This window comes from Falco naumanni, chromosome 3, assembly GCF_017639655.2.
Source record: "Falco naumanni isolate bFalNau1 chromosome 3, bFalNau1.pat, whole genome shotgun sequence".
Taxonomy (NCBI): Eukaryota; Metazoa; Chordata; class Aves; order Falconiformes; family Falconidae; genus Falco; species Falco naumanni.
This window is the reverse complement of record NC_054056.1, coordinates 12,353,456-12,366,519: the sequence shown is the minus strand read 5'-3', so window position 1 is coordinate 12,366,519 and position 13,064 is coordinate 12,353,456. Positions and strand designations below refer to the sequence as shown.

The following is a 13,064-nucleotide window of genomic DNA, read 5'->3' as shown; positions in this document are numbered from 1 at the left end:
GGACGATGCTCTCTGTTACCCAAATTTCCCGTGTATTTTGCCCACATGCTTGGGATATGAATTAAATAATAACCTGCTAATGACTCAGGATGGGACCCCCCAGTCCCGCATCTGAGTGGGGGGCTGGATTTGGGGTGAAAAAGGGTTGTTTTTTTTTTTCTCCAGCAGAGCTGGCTCCATCCCCGCTCGCCGGCGCGGTTGTTTGATGATATAATTTCAGCCATTCCTCAGTCCCCGGTGGGTCCCGGAGGGGAGACAAGACCTGAATTCCTAATGCAGAAAAACAAGCAGGAAAAAAACCAAATCCATGTGGGTTTATTTTTTTTAAATTTTTTTTTTTGCTTTTTCTAAGCTTTTTGGGCCTGTCGGGAAGAGGAACAAAGCGGGTGGTTATTCCCCACACGAGGGGAAGGGATATGGGGGGGATACTCAGGTTGTGCTGGGGGGGGGGGGGGGCACAGAAAGGGGGTGCCGGCAGCCTGAGCGGGGCAATTTGGCAGCAAAAGCCGCAGAGTTTGTTCCCTTTGGCTCTGGGCCAGGCGTTCACACCACTGCTGCAACAGGCGGCTTAACCCCCCACCAGGGAATTGCGTGTATTCCCCCTCCCCAGGCCCCTCGCCCCCCACCCACCGTCCCCTCCTGCCCCCGGGGCTGGGGGACCCTGTCCTCCATCTTGCTTGGTCCTTGGAGGGGAGCGAGGGGATCCCCACAGTTCCCCAGGGCCTTGAGTGGGGGGGAAGGGTTAGGAGGAGGCCTTGCCATGGGGCAGCCGGTGCTGGCAAAACCCACTGGTTCCCATGGGTCCCACAGGTCCCAATAGGTCCCATAGATCCTCCTAAGCCTCACAGGTCCCTATATGTACCATAGATCCCCATAAGTCCCACAGGTCCCACAGATTCCCCTTAAGTCTCACAGGTCCCCACAGGTCCCATAGATCCCCATAAGTCCCAGAGGTCCTATAGATCCCCATAAGTTTCACAGGTCCCCATAGGTCCCATAGATCCCCATAAGTCCCACAGGTCCCCATAGATCTCCACAGATCTCCACAAGTCCCCATAGGTCCCACAGGTCCCACCATGGCCAAGCATCATGGTGAACAGGAAGGACAGCCAGACTAGTCACCCAAAACTTTCAACGTGATTTTTGGCCAGATCGGTAAAATTTGGGGAAAACTTGTGTTTTCTCAGCAGTACCTGTGGCAGTGTCACCTGTGGTATCCCCTGTCCCCACAGCCCCCCCCACTGCTCTGCCGGGGGGTGGGATGGGGGCATACAGAGGGATGGGACAGTGGGGAGGTGGTTGCGGGCAGGGCTGGGGCCCGCGGCGGAGCTCCGGGGGCCGCCCCGGCGCCGCGGCCCCTTTAAGCGCCGCCCCCCTCCCCCCGCGCAAAAGGCCGCCGCGGCCCCTTTAAGCGCCCCCCCCGCCAGCGGGCGGTGGTGCGCGCCGGTGGGTCGCGCCGCGCGGGGGACAATGGGGCGGGGGCGGCACCACGGTGGCTGGCGGGGGCGGGGCTGGCTGGGCAGGAAGTGCCGCGCGGCCCCGCCCCCTCCTCCTTGCCCACCCCCCGCCCGTCGCGGCGGGGCGCGCTGTGAGGCGGCGGCGGGATCGCTCCCCCCGGGCACCGGCAAAGGCCCCGCCTGCGGCTGGGTGAGGGCGGCGAGCAGCGGCGGCTGCGGGAGGCGGGGGGCGGCCTCTCTCCGGGGCTTGGCGGGGGCCGGGCTCGAACCCTGGCCCTTTGCAGGGCGCGGAGCGGGGGGCGGGCTCGAACCTGGGCTCCCCGGTCGCAGCCGGCCGGCAGCCTCAGCTCCGGCCCCCCCGATCCAGCCTCACCCCCTGCCCCTGAAATCCAGCCTCGCCCTGGGCCTCTGTAGTCCGGCCTCGCCCCCGGCCCCCCACATCCAGCCTCACCCCGGCGCCCCACTGCAGCCTCACCCCCGGGCTCTCCCATATATATCATCTTCACCCGCAGTTACTCCCCCGTTACAACCCCATTGTACCCCCCAGGCTCCTCCGTATCACCTTCACCCCCAATTCTCCCCTATTACATCCTGATCCTGCACTGCAAGCCCCCCAGCACTCCATTGCAGCCTGACCCCTCAATTCCCCCCCATTCTCCAGCCCCCTCACCAGCAGCCTCACATCCAGACCCCCACGTTTTCCCCCTCCCAATCTCGCATCTGCCCCCAGGACTCCTTTTTACCGTCTGCCCCCCCCTCCCCAGCCTCTCCCCCAGCCCTGAGCCATGGCTTGCAGCCTGAAGGACGAGCTGCTCTGCTCCATCTGCCTGAGCATCTACCAGGACCCCGGTGAGCTTTGGCTGCGAGCACTACTTCTGCCGCCGGTGCATCACCGAGCACTGGGTGCGCCAGGAACCCCAGGGCACCCGCGACTGCCCCGAGTGCCGCCGAACCTTTTGCTGAACCCACCCTGGGCCCCCAGCCTCAAGCTGGCCAACATTGTGGAGCGTTACAGCGCTTTCCCCTTGGATGCCATCCTGGGTGCCCAGCGCAGCCCCTTCCCCTGCAAGGACCATGAGAAGGTCAAGCTCTTCTGCCTCACTGACCGCGCTGTTGTCTGCTTCTTCTGCGACGAGCCCGCCGTGCACGAGCAGCACCAGGTCACCAACGTGGATGATGCTTTTGAGGAGCTGCAGGTGGGTCCATCCCTCCCTGGCCACGGAGCACCATCCCTCCAGGATCCCCTGCCCTGAGCTGCTCCTCTGAGCTCCTTTGTCTGTCTGTCCCCTCTTGCCTTGCTGTTGGCTCCCGTCCATCTGTACCTGCACCCCTTTTGTCCCCATTGGGATCAGCCCTGTCCGTCTGTCCATCCATCAATCCACATGCGCTTCTGCAGCTGCCTCCATGGGGTGCCCCCTTTTCCATCAACACTGGAGGTCCTTGGGGCTCCCCAAACCAGCCAGCCATGCACCCCCATGGATCTGCTGGGCTGTCCCTCAAGTAAGACCCCTCCGAGCCATTACCTATCCCCCAGCTGTGCCCTGGACAGAACCCTCTGTGCCGCAGGGACCAAGGGTGCCCCTGCCACCCTCTGCACCTCCCTTTCACACAATCCCTGTAACCCCACAAGCCAGGTTTTGGCTGGAAAGCTGGCTGCTGGGATCGGTTTTTTCCCCCAAATCCCTCATTTTATGGGTTTTTTTCCTCCCCATCTTGCAGCGGGAGCTGAAGGAGCAGCTCCAGGGGCTGCAGGAGAGCGAGCGTGGCCACACTGAAGCCCTGCACCTGCTCAAACGGCAGCTGGCTGAAACCAAGGTACGAGCGGGGACGTGGCTATGACCCCCAGGTAGCTGGAACCTGGACCTCCTCACTTCCCCCCAGCCCTTCCCTGTGCACCCTTTGGCAGGTGGGTGCAGGAGTGCAGCCGGGATTGGGTCAACCCCATCCCTCCTCCGACAGCACCCCAACCCCAAGCCTGGCCAACCTGATTTTTGGGTCCTCCAAAGACTCCAGACCCCACAGTTTCATGGATCTGCCCCATGTTTTCCTTCTGCAGTACCACAAAACCCGCCAGCAGGTTGACAAAGCCACCCATCAGGCTGCTCATCCCTCTTTTTATTTCCTGCAGGGCTGCTTTTCTTTATCCTTTTAATTAATTCATGTTTTGTATTTATCTCCTCCTCCTTGCCCAGGGGTTCAGCTTCCAGCAAAGTTCAATTTTATCTTCATCCCTGCCAGTGGTGGGTTTTATTTTTTTTTTTTTTAGGTTTGCTATAGGGATGCAGGGTCACATGTCCATCCTTGGATGCTTGGAGCATCCCAAATTGTTCGAGTTAATGGGGCTGTGGGGGTTTGTTTCGGGGAATTACGGATTCATGAAGGGGTCAGGGTAGGTTTGGGGAGTCCTGACACCCACCTGCACCCCAAGTCCTCAGCCAAGAGCCTGCGGGTGACTATCGGGGAGGCTTTCGAGCGGCTGCACCGGCTGCTGCGGGAGCGACAGAAGGCGATGCTGGAGGAGCTGGAGGCGGACACGGCGCGGACGCTGACCGACATCGAGCAGAAGATCCAGCGCTACAGCCAGCAGCTGCGCAAGGTGCAGGAGGGCAGCCAGATCCTCCAGGAGCGCTTGGCCGAAGCCGACAAACACGTCTTTTTAGCTGGCGTCGCATCCCTTTCTGAGAGGTGGGTGACACCAGGGTGACACTGGGGTCCCCAGCGTCATCCCGCCCTCTTCTCCATCATCTCTCCTTCGCAGGCTGAAGGGAAAGATCCATGAGACCAACCTGACCTACGAGGACTTTCCCACCTCCAAATACATGGGGCCGCTGCAGTACACCATCTGGAAATCCCTCTTCCAGGATATCCATCCTGGTGAGGGGCATGGGGATGGGCTGGCTGCGGGGGCGGGGGGTTCCTGGTGAGGGGCAGGGATGGGGACACACCGGTGAGGGATGGGGACACACCACTGACCTCACCATGGTGGTTTGCAGAACGGTGGGACAAAGCCACCTGTGCTGGGTCTGGGGGCTGCGTTGACGCTTCTCCCCGTGTTGTGTGTCCCCACCCAGTGCCAGCAGCCCTGACGCTGGACCCGGGCACAGCTCACCACCGCCTGATCCTCTCTGACGACTGCACCATTGTGGCGTACGGCAACCTGCACCCCCAACCGCTGCAGGACTCCCCCAAACGCTTTGACGTGGAGGTCTCAGTCTTGGGTTCGGAGGCCTTCGGTGGCGGGGTCCACTACTGGGAGGTGGTGGTCTCCGAGAAGACCCAGTGGATGATTGGTTTGGCACACGAAGCCGTCACCCGCAAGGGCAGCATCCAAATTCAACCCAGCCGAGGTTTTTATTGCATTGTCATGCACGACGGTAACCAGTACAGCGCCTGCACCGAGCCCTGGACCCGGCTCAATGTCAAGAGCAAGTTGGAGAAGGTGGGGGTCTTCCTGGACTATGACAAGGGGCTTCTCATCTTCTACAATGCCGACGATATGTCCTGGCTCTACACCTTCCGGGAGAGGTTTCCCGGCAAGCTCTGCTCTTATTTCAGCCCTGGGCAGAGTCACGCCAACGGGAAGAACGTCCAACCCCTCCGGATCAACACCGTTCGCATCTAACGGGGTGGATTTGGCCCCTGGGGTTTGGTGTGGATCCCCCCACCAGGTGTTTTCCCACTGTTCGGTGGAGTTGGGCTGATCCTGCCCCAGGAGCTGCCCCCGTACTGGGCAGGATCCGGCCTTTTCACCCCCCTCTGTCCTGCGCTTCCAGGAGGGTCCCGGCGCAGGGGGGCCGGGCAGTGGCAATAAAAGGATTTGGAGAGATGGGGCCGGGTGGTGGAGAACCCCTGGGCAGGGGTTGCGCCGGATGGGATGGTGATGCCAGGATGTGCCACAGTGCACCGTGGTGTGCCACTGTGCCATAGCGCACCATGCCATATGGCACCATGCTGCGGTGTGCCACGCGGTGCCGTACGTCTGGCACTGTGCCATATGGCACCATGCTGCGGTGCGCCACACGGTGCCATATGTCTGGCACTGTGCCATGGTGTGCTGTGCCATATGGCACCATGCTGCGGTGAGCCACATGGTGCCATACGTATGGCACAGTGCCATATGGCACCATGCTGCAGTGTGCCGCACGGTGCTATATGTACAGCACTGTGCCATGGTGTGCCGTGCCATATGGCACCGTGCTGTCTATACGGCACTGTGCTGTCTATATGGCGCTGTGCCACAGTGAGCTATGCCATGCCATACAGCACCATGCCGTGGTGCACCACGCTGTGCTGTACGTATAGTGCTGTGCCATGGTGCACCGTGACATGCTAAATGGCACCATGCTGTGGTGCACTATGCTGTGCTGTACATACGGTGCACCGTGCCATGCCATACATCCAGCACTGTGCCAGGGTGTGCCATGCCATGCCATACAGCACTGTGCCGTGCTGCGCCACACTGTGCTGTACACATGGCACCACGTCACGGTGTGCTATGCCGTGCCATACATACTGTGCTGTGCATGATGTACCATGCCGTGCTGTCGTGGCCCTGGGGATGCTGGGGAAGCGGGAGGGCTCTGTATAGGGGATGGTGCCTATGTGTGGGGGCAGTTCCTCTATAGGGGATGGCGCCTGTGGGGCTGGGCTGGGGAAAGTATATGTATATAGGGGGGGCACAGCGTGGAGAGTGGGGCTGCGCTGCAGGGTGTTGCGTGTGTATTGGGCTGTATACGGGTGGGCTATAGAGGGGGTGTGATGCATGGAGGGGGTTTGTATAGAGGCTGGGCTGTATAGGAGTAGGGCTATACAATACATGGAGAGGGGCTGTGTAGGGGCTGGGCTATATAGGGATAGGGCTATACAGAGGGTGTAATACGTGGAGGGGGCTGTATAGGGGTGGGCTATACAGGGGTGTGATATATAGGGTTGGGCTGTGCAGAGGGTGTGATGCACAGAGGAGGCTGTGTAGGAGCTGGGCTATGCAGAGGTAGGGCTATATAGGGGGTGTGATGTGTAGAGGGCGGGCTGTATGGGGGCAGTGGGGAGGCTGGGGGAAGCCGGGGACACTGGGATGGTACTGGGGGGACGGGGACACCGCTTCCACCCCGCCGTTCCCCGCCCGCCCGCCCGGCGGCGCTGCTGCCCCTCCCCGCGCTCGGGCTGGCGCCGCTTGGGCAGGGGCGGGGCTGCCTGCGCGTGCGCGCGGGGCGGGGCTCTGCGCAGGCGGCGCGGCGCGGGTAGCGGAGGGGCGGGGCTCCGCCGCCATCTTGCCCCGGGCACGGGCCCGCTGGTACCGGGCACTGGGAGGCTGGGGGGTGGGGATTGGGGGGGCCGTGGGGAGGCTGCGGTTTATGTGGGGCTGAGAGGGGGCCGTCGGGAGCCGTGGGGCTGAGGGGGGACCGTGGGGGGCCGTGGGGCTGAGGGGAGGCTGCGGTTTATGTGGGGCTGAGGGGGAGCCGTGGGGCTGAGGGGGGACCGTGGGGGGCCGTGGGGCTGAGGGGAGGCTGCGGTTTATGTGGGGCTGAGGGGGGCTGTGGGACATGGGGGGTAGGGCATGGAGAGATGCATGTGGGGCACGGGGGCTGTGGGGCTGGGAAGACTATGGGATCTATAAGGGGTTGTGGGGCTGGGGGGTGGAGTGTGGGGAGAGGGAGCAGCTGAGGGATGTGGGGGGTGTTACAGTGAGGAGCCTGTGGGGCTCAGGGTGTGGGTCGGGGGCCCCTACGTTGCCTGGGGGGGTGTTATGGGATGCGGGGGGCAGGGGTGGAGCTGCAGGCCCAGTGGGGCTGTGGACATGGAGGGGGGGGCTGTCAGTGGGGCTGGGGCTAGTGGGGTTGGCAGAAGGAGGAGTGGGGGGCCCTGGGGTGACCCTCCCCTCGCCCCAGCCATGGAGCCGAGTGGGGGGGGGCGGAAGGAGCGGCCAAAGCCCCGGGAGCCGGCGGCTCGCCTGGAGAAGGCCAAGCAGAAATCGGCCCAGCAGGAGCTGAAGCAGAGGCAGAGGGCTGAGGTGAGTGACCCGGGGGACACACACACAATGGCAACACTGGGGCTGACCCCCCCATCACCTCTTTGTCCCCCCTCCCGCAGATCTACGCCCTCAACCGAGTGATGACAGAGCTGGAGCAGCAGCAGTTTGACTCCTTCTGCAAGCAGATGCAGGCCTCCGGCGAGTGAGGCGCCATGTGCAGCCCCCCCCCCAACCCCCCCACCCCCCGGCAGCTGCCGCTCGTCCCCCTTTTCTAACCCCTTTGTTATTTATTATTGAATAACTGTTTGTTTTTTTTTAAATAAAATTTGTGGTGGTTCCACGTTTCTTTGGCTCCTGGTCCCTCAGCGGCACCGGTGGCTCCAGCCCGGCCCAGTGCCGGGTGGGAATGGCGTGGGGGAGGCCAGATCGTGGCTGGGCGCCAGAGCAGCTGTGGCCACCGGCCGCCAGCTCCAGCCCCCCTCACACCGAGCGAGACCTTGGTCCGCCGGTTCCCTGCCAGGGGGAAGGGTCCTGCCCTCCCAGTGCCTGGATTCGGCTGCTCCCCAGGGCCACTGGAGGGGTTCTGGTGGGGGCTACATCCAGCTCTCGCAGCTGCTTGTGCCGCAAGAGCTTCCCCAGGGACCCTGAATGTTTCTCTCTGCTGCTCCATGCAAGGTTTGACCTTCGCTTCCTTCCTCCACCCACACGCCCTCCGCTTTCCAGCCGCCGCCGTCCGGCATCCTCTGGCTTTCCAGAGAGTTTGGATTGCCGCCTTCAAATCCCACTTTCCCCTTCCACCTCCCTCCCGCACCCCAGCGAGCGCACACCAAGGGCGGGGAGGGGGGGGGGCCCGCGAATAAAACACATCTGAGAGATCAGTTCCCTACAGGGATGGGTAAAATAATAAATACCAAAACTCTGCCAGTGAATCAGGTCTCAAAATGCCCTCTGCAGATTTGATTGGCAGCTTCCTCCCCCCAGGGAGGGGGCCTTCCTCCTTTTTGGGGGTGTAAACCTCCCCCTGGTAATAAATTAACAACGTACAGTGGGAGCAATCCCTAAGTTTCATGTTCTGCGCAGGGAAGGGTTTGGGGGTCTCTGGAGCGGGGCTATTGTAGTGGGGAGTGGGGGTTCACTCATGCCCCGACAAGGGATGGGGCGCAGGGAGGGTATTTTGGGGTTCCCCCAAAGCAGAGCCTTTCCTACCCCTTCAAATTTTTCCCTTTTATAAACAGGCCCCTGTCGCGGTTTGGATTTGGTGAGGAGAGCGAAGGGAGATCCCAGTGGAGGAGGAGGCACCCAGGAGTGAGGAGGAGGAGAAAGAAGGCGGCTTTACTAGGCGTTAGGCGAAGGCAGAGCTTACGCTTTGCAGCTCCAGATGGCAAAGGGGAAGATGATGTAGGACGTCGACCAGGCGAGGCAATAGATGGAAGCCACCGCCACCGGTGAGAAGAGGACAGCCGCCACCCCTGCAGATTGGGAAAAGCCTTTGGGATCTGCTCCTTCCTCCTGTGCCGCCACCTTGGTTTTGATTTTGTCCCCATCCTTACCTCCAGCATAAACCAATTTCTTCCAGAGCTGGGACTCCAGGACCTTGTCGTGGGGGTAGAAGCCCCGATCGACCATGAAGAGGATCATGACGATGGCGGTGACACGCAGCAGGGTGATGTTACCCCCCGTCAGCAGGAAGGTGCCCGCCAGCAGCGAGGAGGCGTAGGGACAGGGCAGCCCCCGGTAGGTGAAGGGGATCCCTGCTGGGTACCAGATGTTCATCTGAGGGGGGGAAATCACTCCCCAAACCCCCAGAACTCCCCAAAATCCTTGGCTTACCACTGGAGAAGAAGCACAGGCGAGCAAATACAGCCAGCACGTAGGCGATGGCCAGCAGCCCGTCCAGGACACCCTGAGGCTGCAGCAGCAGAGCTGTGGCCAGCCCGAAGGTGGTGAAGTCGGCAAAATCATCCAGTTTGGCACCTGCGGGCAGCGAACGGGCAGCTGCCAGATGGGTGGGGAGGGAAGGAGAACCCGGTGGGGGGCTCCTGGGGTGGTGGGGCAGACTCACCCAGCGCCGAGCAGGCATCGAGCTGTCGGGCGACGGCTCCGTCAGCCAGGTCCAGCAGAAACCCCACCAGCAGCAGCCAGCAGGAGTGGTGGTATTGCCTGGGGAGGATGGAGAGGGCAAAACCGGGGTGACCCCCCCGCCCTTGACGGCTTTACTCTGTTCCCCTCCTTTCCCCTTTTTCCCCACCTATTGAGGCTGCAGAGGACAGAGGAGAGCCCCGCCACCAGATTGGCCACGGAGAGCCCGTTAGCGGCGTTTTTCCGGATGAACTCCAGCGTCTGACCCCAGCCCGCTCGCTCGCTCAGGAACAGCTTCTTGGTGGACTGCAAAATACCTGCAACCCGCCGGGGGGGCCGGTGAAGGGCGGAACACACGGCCACTTTCCAGCCGGGAAACTTCAACCCCACCCCAGGTAGCAGGTCGGTGCTGGGGAGGGGGGAGCAAAGCCCCGCAGCCCCCCCCTCCAGCACTGGGAAGGAGCTGGAGGAGGTTTTGGGAGTTGCTGCTGACGGTGGGAGCGTTGCTGGCTGTTCCCCTCCTCAAACCGAAGCCCCCAGAAGCCTTTTAGCAAGCAGCAGGATGTTTTTTGAATATTTTTTTTTTTTTTGCAAGCCCTGCCTCTTAACTACCCGCCGGAGGTGAAAGTAAAACCAGATAAACCACTCAAAGAACCACAAAAAGAAAAGAAAACAAACAAAAAAAATAATAATCCACACCCCATCTTAGACTAAAAGCCAACCCCGCTTTTAAGCTCTATTGATCTTATATACCTATAGGGCTAAGCTTTAGAGAAAGAGTTTAAGGGTCATGTCCTACTAGTGGGCTTTGCACCCTGCCTTTGCCGTGGTCCCAAAGCCAGGCAAGCTGGTGAGATCCTTCATCTGAAAGAAAACAGCACGTCAGAGCAAAACAAAAGCCACCCCCTCCCCTTGCCATCCCACCCTGAACCCGCTCCGGGCTGAGCCCAGGCCAATTCACCATCCCAGCACTGAGACGGTGCCAAAAACGGGCTGCCAAGGTGTTTAAAAAAAAAAAAAAAAAAAAAAAAAGGCAACAAAACCCCCTCAGTTGCAAAGAATTCAAATATATTCCTGGTTTTGGGAATCCCGTTGGGGTCGGTGGTTCCGTGTGCCGGCAGCTGGACGGATGTGGTTGCTGCTGGTGACCTTTGGACACCGCACCCGGCTCGGGGCGGCTGGGGATGGAAAAATCCCCCCCGATCCGCTGGGACAGTGGCTCCGCCGCCTCGGATTTTACCGGATCTAGTGGGTTTTGCGGGTCCGAGCGCACACCTGGTGCTGTTCCCCCCTTTTTCCCCCTTGGTTGGGGCTGATCTGGTGGGTTTTGGGGTCTCCAAAGGCAAAAAGGGGCAAAACCTGGTGATTCTGGGGCTTGCTGTCACCACACCTACCCTCCCCAGTGCCAGGCAGGATCAGGCTCCCGGGGAGAGTTACTGGTGCTGTCACTGCACTGGAACTGGGTGCCAGCAAGCATCACAATACCCAGGCATTGCCACGGCAGCCAAATATGCCCATTCTTTGTATTTCTAGCCCCAAAAGCAAAGGGCTGGGGCGGGAGGGACTTCCTCAGCCCTGTGTCATTGCCGGTGCTTTTTATTATTTCTTGGGGGGAAAAAAAGATGGTTTTGGCTTTTCCCAGATGACCCCGTGTGCATTACAGGGGGCTTGTGCCCCCCAGAAGGGTCTCCCCGCCCCAGGGCCAAGGGGAAAAGGGGGTTCAGCTGGAGGAGGTGCAAAATTAACCTATTTTTTTGCAGCTGCTTTATAGTTTCTATGCTTTTCTGCCCCAATTCACAGGGCCGAGTGAGTGGCGCTTGGCCAATGACCCTTATTTTGTCCCTAAATCCCCCCAAACGGCGATTTTTTGGGGAGGGGGGGGGGGAGACGCCTTGTGAAGGGGCCGAGCAGCATCAGGGCGTCAAACTGGCACTTACCGACCGGCGGTGACACCATCCACATGGCGGCGGCGGTGGCGGCCCCCTGGGAAGGGGAAACTGAGGCAGGGGCAGTTCAGCGGGCGCTCGCCCGGCGCGGCGGCGACGCCGCGTTATATAAGGAAAGGCTTCGCCGGCTGAGTCACCCCGCTGGGGGTGGGTCCGGCCAGAGGACACGGGGGTTTTCGGAGGCGGCTGGCACCACCGGCGAGGGAGGAGCTGTCCTGGGGGGGGCAGGGGGCCATGCCAGGCTCGCAGCACCCATGCCAGCCTCCAAGGCCCCGTGCCAGGCTCGCAGTGCCCGTGCCAGGCTCACAGTGCCCGTGCCAGGCTCGCAGTGCCCGTGCCAGGCTTGCACCACCCGTTCCAGGTGTGGACCACCCGTGCCACCCTCACAGCACCTCTGCCAGCCCTGTGGCACCCTTCACAGGTTTGCGCTGCCCGCGCCAGGCTCGTGGCACCCGTGCCAAGATTCCACCACCCATGCCAGGCTCGCAGCAACCATGCCAGGCTTCTAGCACCCACACCAGGTTTTGCAGCACCCACGCCAGGCTTGCAGCACCCACGCCAGGCTTGCAGCACCCATGCCAGGCTTGTAGCACCCACGCCATGCTTGCAGCACCCACGCCAGGCTCGTAGCACCCACGCCAGGCTCACAGCACCCATGCCAGGCTTGCAGCACCCATGCCAGGCTTGCAGCACCCATGCCAGGCTCGCAGCACCCATGCCAGGCTCGCAGCACCCACGCCAGGCTTGCAGCACCCACGCCAGGCTCACAGCACCCATGCCAGGCTTGCAGCACCCACGCCAGGCTCACAGCACCCATGCCAGGCTTGCAGCACCCATGCCAGGCTCGCAGCACCCATGCCAGGCTCGCAGCACCCATGCCAGGCTTGCAGCACCCATGCCAGGCTCGCAGCACCCATGCCAGGCTTGCAGCACCCACGCCAGGCTTGTAGCACCCACGCCAGGCTCCCAGTACCCACACCAGGCTCGTAGCACCCACACCAGGTTTTGCAGCACCCGTGCCAGCCCCCTGGCACTGCCGCGCTCTGGCCCCGTGCCCACACTGCCACCGCAGGGCATTTGTGCCTGTTGGGCAGCACGACCCCGCGCCACTTCACTGCCAGTTCGGTTTGTGCCACCGGTGGGGGCCGTGGCCGGTGCCCCCCGCCATCCCCTGGCAGTAAGAAACCACCGGCTCAGCCAGGTGCCGCCAAGCGAGGTCACCCCTGTCCCCGCCAGGGCCTTCAGCGGGCGGCACCCACTTGTGCAAGGGTGTCACGAGTTGGGGTGGCCTCAGCCCCCTCCTCGAGCAAAGGGCCCGCGATAGCAGCGGGGACACAGGGTGCCGGGGCAGCGCTGGCGGACAAGCGCGGTGATGCCGGGGCACGCGGGGAGAGCAAAGGTCCCCTGGGACACGGTGACAAGGGGCCAATAAAACTTATACAGCCCCGGCGTCCCGCCGCAGGAATTTTCCACCCGGATCCCTGGGGGAATTGCGGGGTGCTCGCAGCACCCATCCCTGCAGGGTGCCTCGGTGCGCTTGGGGGAGCTGGGGTGCCCTGCTTGGGGGTCCCAGGGGTGCTGGCCGCGGCGGGGTCACTGGTGAAAGGGCTC

At 61.9% G+C, this 13,064-nt stretch overlaps 3 protein-coding genes across 4 annotated transcripts; 2 read left to right on the top strand and 1 right to left on the bottom strand.

The window, feature by feature from the left end:
- The first annotated feature begins 2,225 nt into the window (after nucleotides 1-2,225).
- LOC121085442 (E3 ubiquitin-protein ligase TRIM62-like) lies at nucleotides 2,226-5,283 on the top strand. Its single transcript, XM_040588104.1, is given in 7 exon segments — nucleotides 2,226-2,302; nucleotides 2,304-2,414; nucleotides 2,417-2,653; nucleotides 3,177-3,272; nucleotides 3,886-4,142; nucleotides 4,216-4,331; nucleotides 4,529-5,283. Coding segments are annotated over 7 exon segments (1,428 nt in total). The 5' UTR covers nucleotides 2,226-2,242; the 3' UTR covers nucleotides 5,080-5,283.
- A 1,348-nt stretch (nucleotides 5,284-6,631) lies between these two features.
- LOC121085444 (small vasohibin binding protein) lies at nucleotides 6,632-7,727 on the top strand. Its single transcript, XM_040588108.1, has 3 exons — nucleotides 6,632-6,750; nucleotides 7,346-7,467; nucleotides 7,548-7,727. The coding sequence occupies exons 2-3, from the start codon at nucleotides 7,348-7,350 to the stop codon at nucleotides 7,632-7,634; spliced, it is 207 nt and encodes a 68-aa protein (XP_040444042.1). The 5' UTR covers nucleotides 6,632-6,750; nucleotides 7,346-7,347; the 3' UTR covers nucleotides 7,635-7,727.
- Nucleotides 7,728-8,734: 1,007 nt separating this feature from the next.
- On the bottom strand, nucleotides 8,735-11,575 carry TMEM269 (transmembrane protein 269). Of its 2 annotated transcripts, none has more exons than XM_040588106.1 (6): nucleotides 11,445-11,575; nucleotides 9,677-9,824; nucleotides 9,491-9,588; nucleotides 9,259-9,402; nucleotides 8,979-9,182; nucleotides 8,735-8,897 (listed from the first exon to the last, which is right to left on the bottom strand). In XM_040588106.1, exons 1-6 carry the CDS (start codon nucleotides 11,467-11,469, stop codon nucleotides 8,788-8,790), a joined length of 729 nt encoding a protein of 242 aa, XP_040444040.1. In that variant the 5' UTR covers nucleotides 11,470-11,575; the 3' UTR covers nucleotides 8,735-8,787. The 2 variants fall into 2 exon arrangements, with proteins under 2 accessions (XP_040444040.1, XP_040444041.1); XM_040588107.1 differs by having other exon boundaries at nucleotides 8,979-9,179.
- Nucleotides 11,576-13,064: the final 1,489 nt, after the last annotated feature.

Coding starts and splice junctions, on each gene's coding strand:
- TMEM269 (XM_040588106.1), bottom strand. CDS start 11,469: ATGTGGATGGTGTCACCGCCGGTCG. Junction 9,183..9,258: donor CCTGTGCTTCTTCTCCAGTG/GTAAGCCAAGGA, acceptor TCTGGTACCCAG/CAGGGATCCCCTTCACCTAC. Junction 8,898..8,978: donor GAAATTGGTTTATGCTGGAG/GTAAGGATGGGG, acceptor CCCAATCTGCAG/GGGTGGCGGCTGTCCTCTTC.
- LOC121085444 (XM_040588108.1), top strand. CDS start 7,348: ATGGAGCCGAGTGGGGGGGGGCGGAAGGAGCGGCCAAAGCCCCGGGAG. Junction 7,468..7,547: donor AGCAGAGGCAGAGGGCTGAG/GTGAGTGACCCG, acceptor CCCCTCCCGCAG/ATCTACGCCCTCAACCGAGT.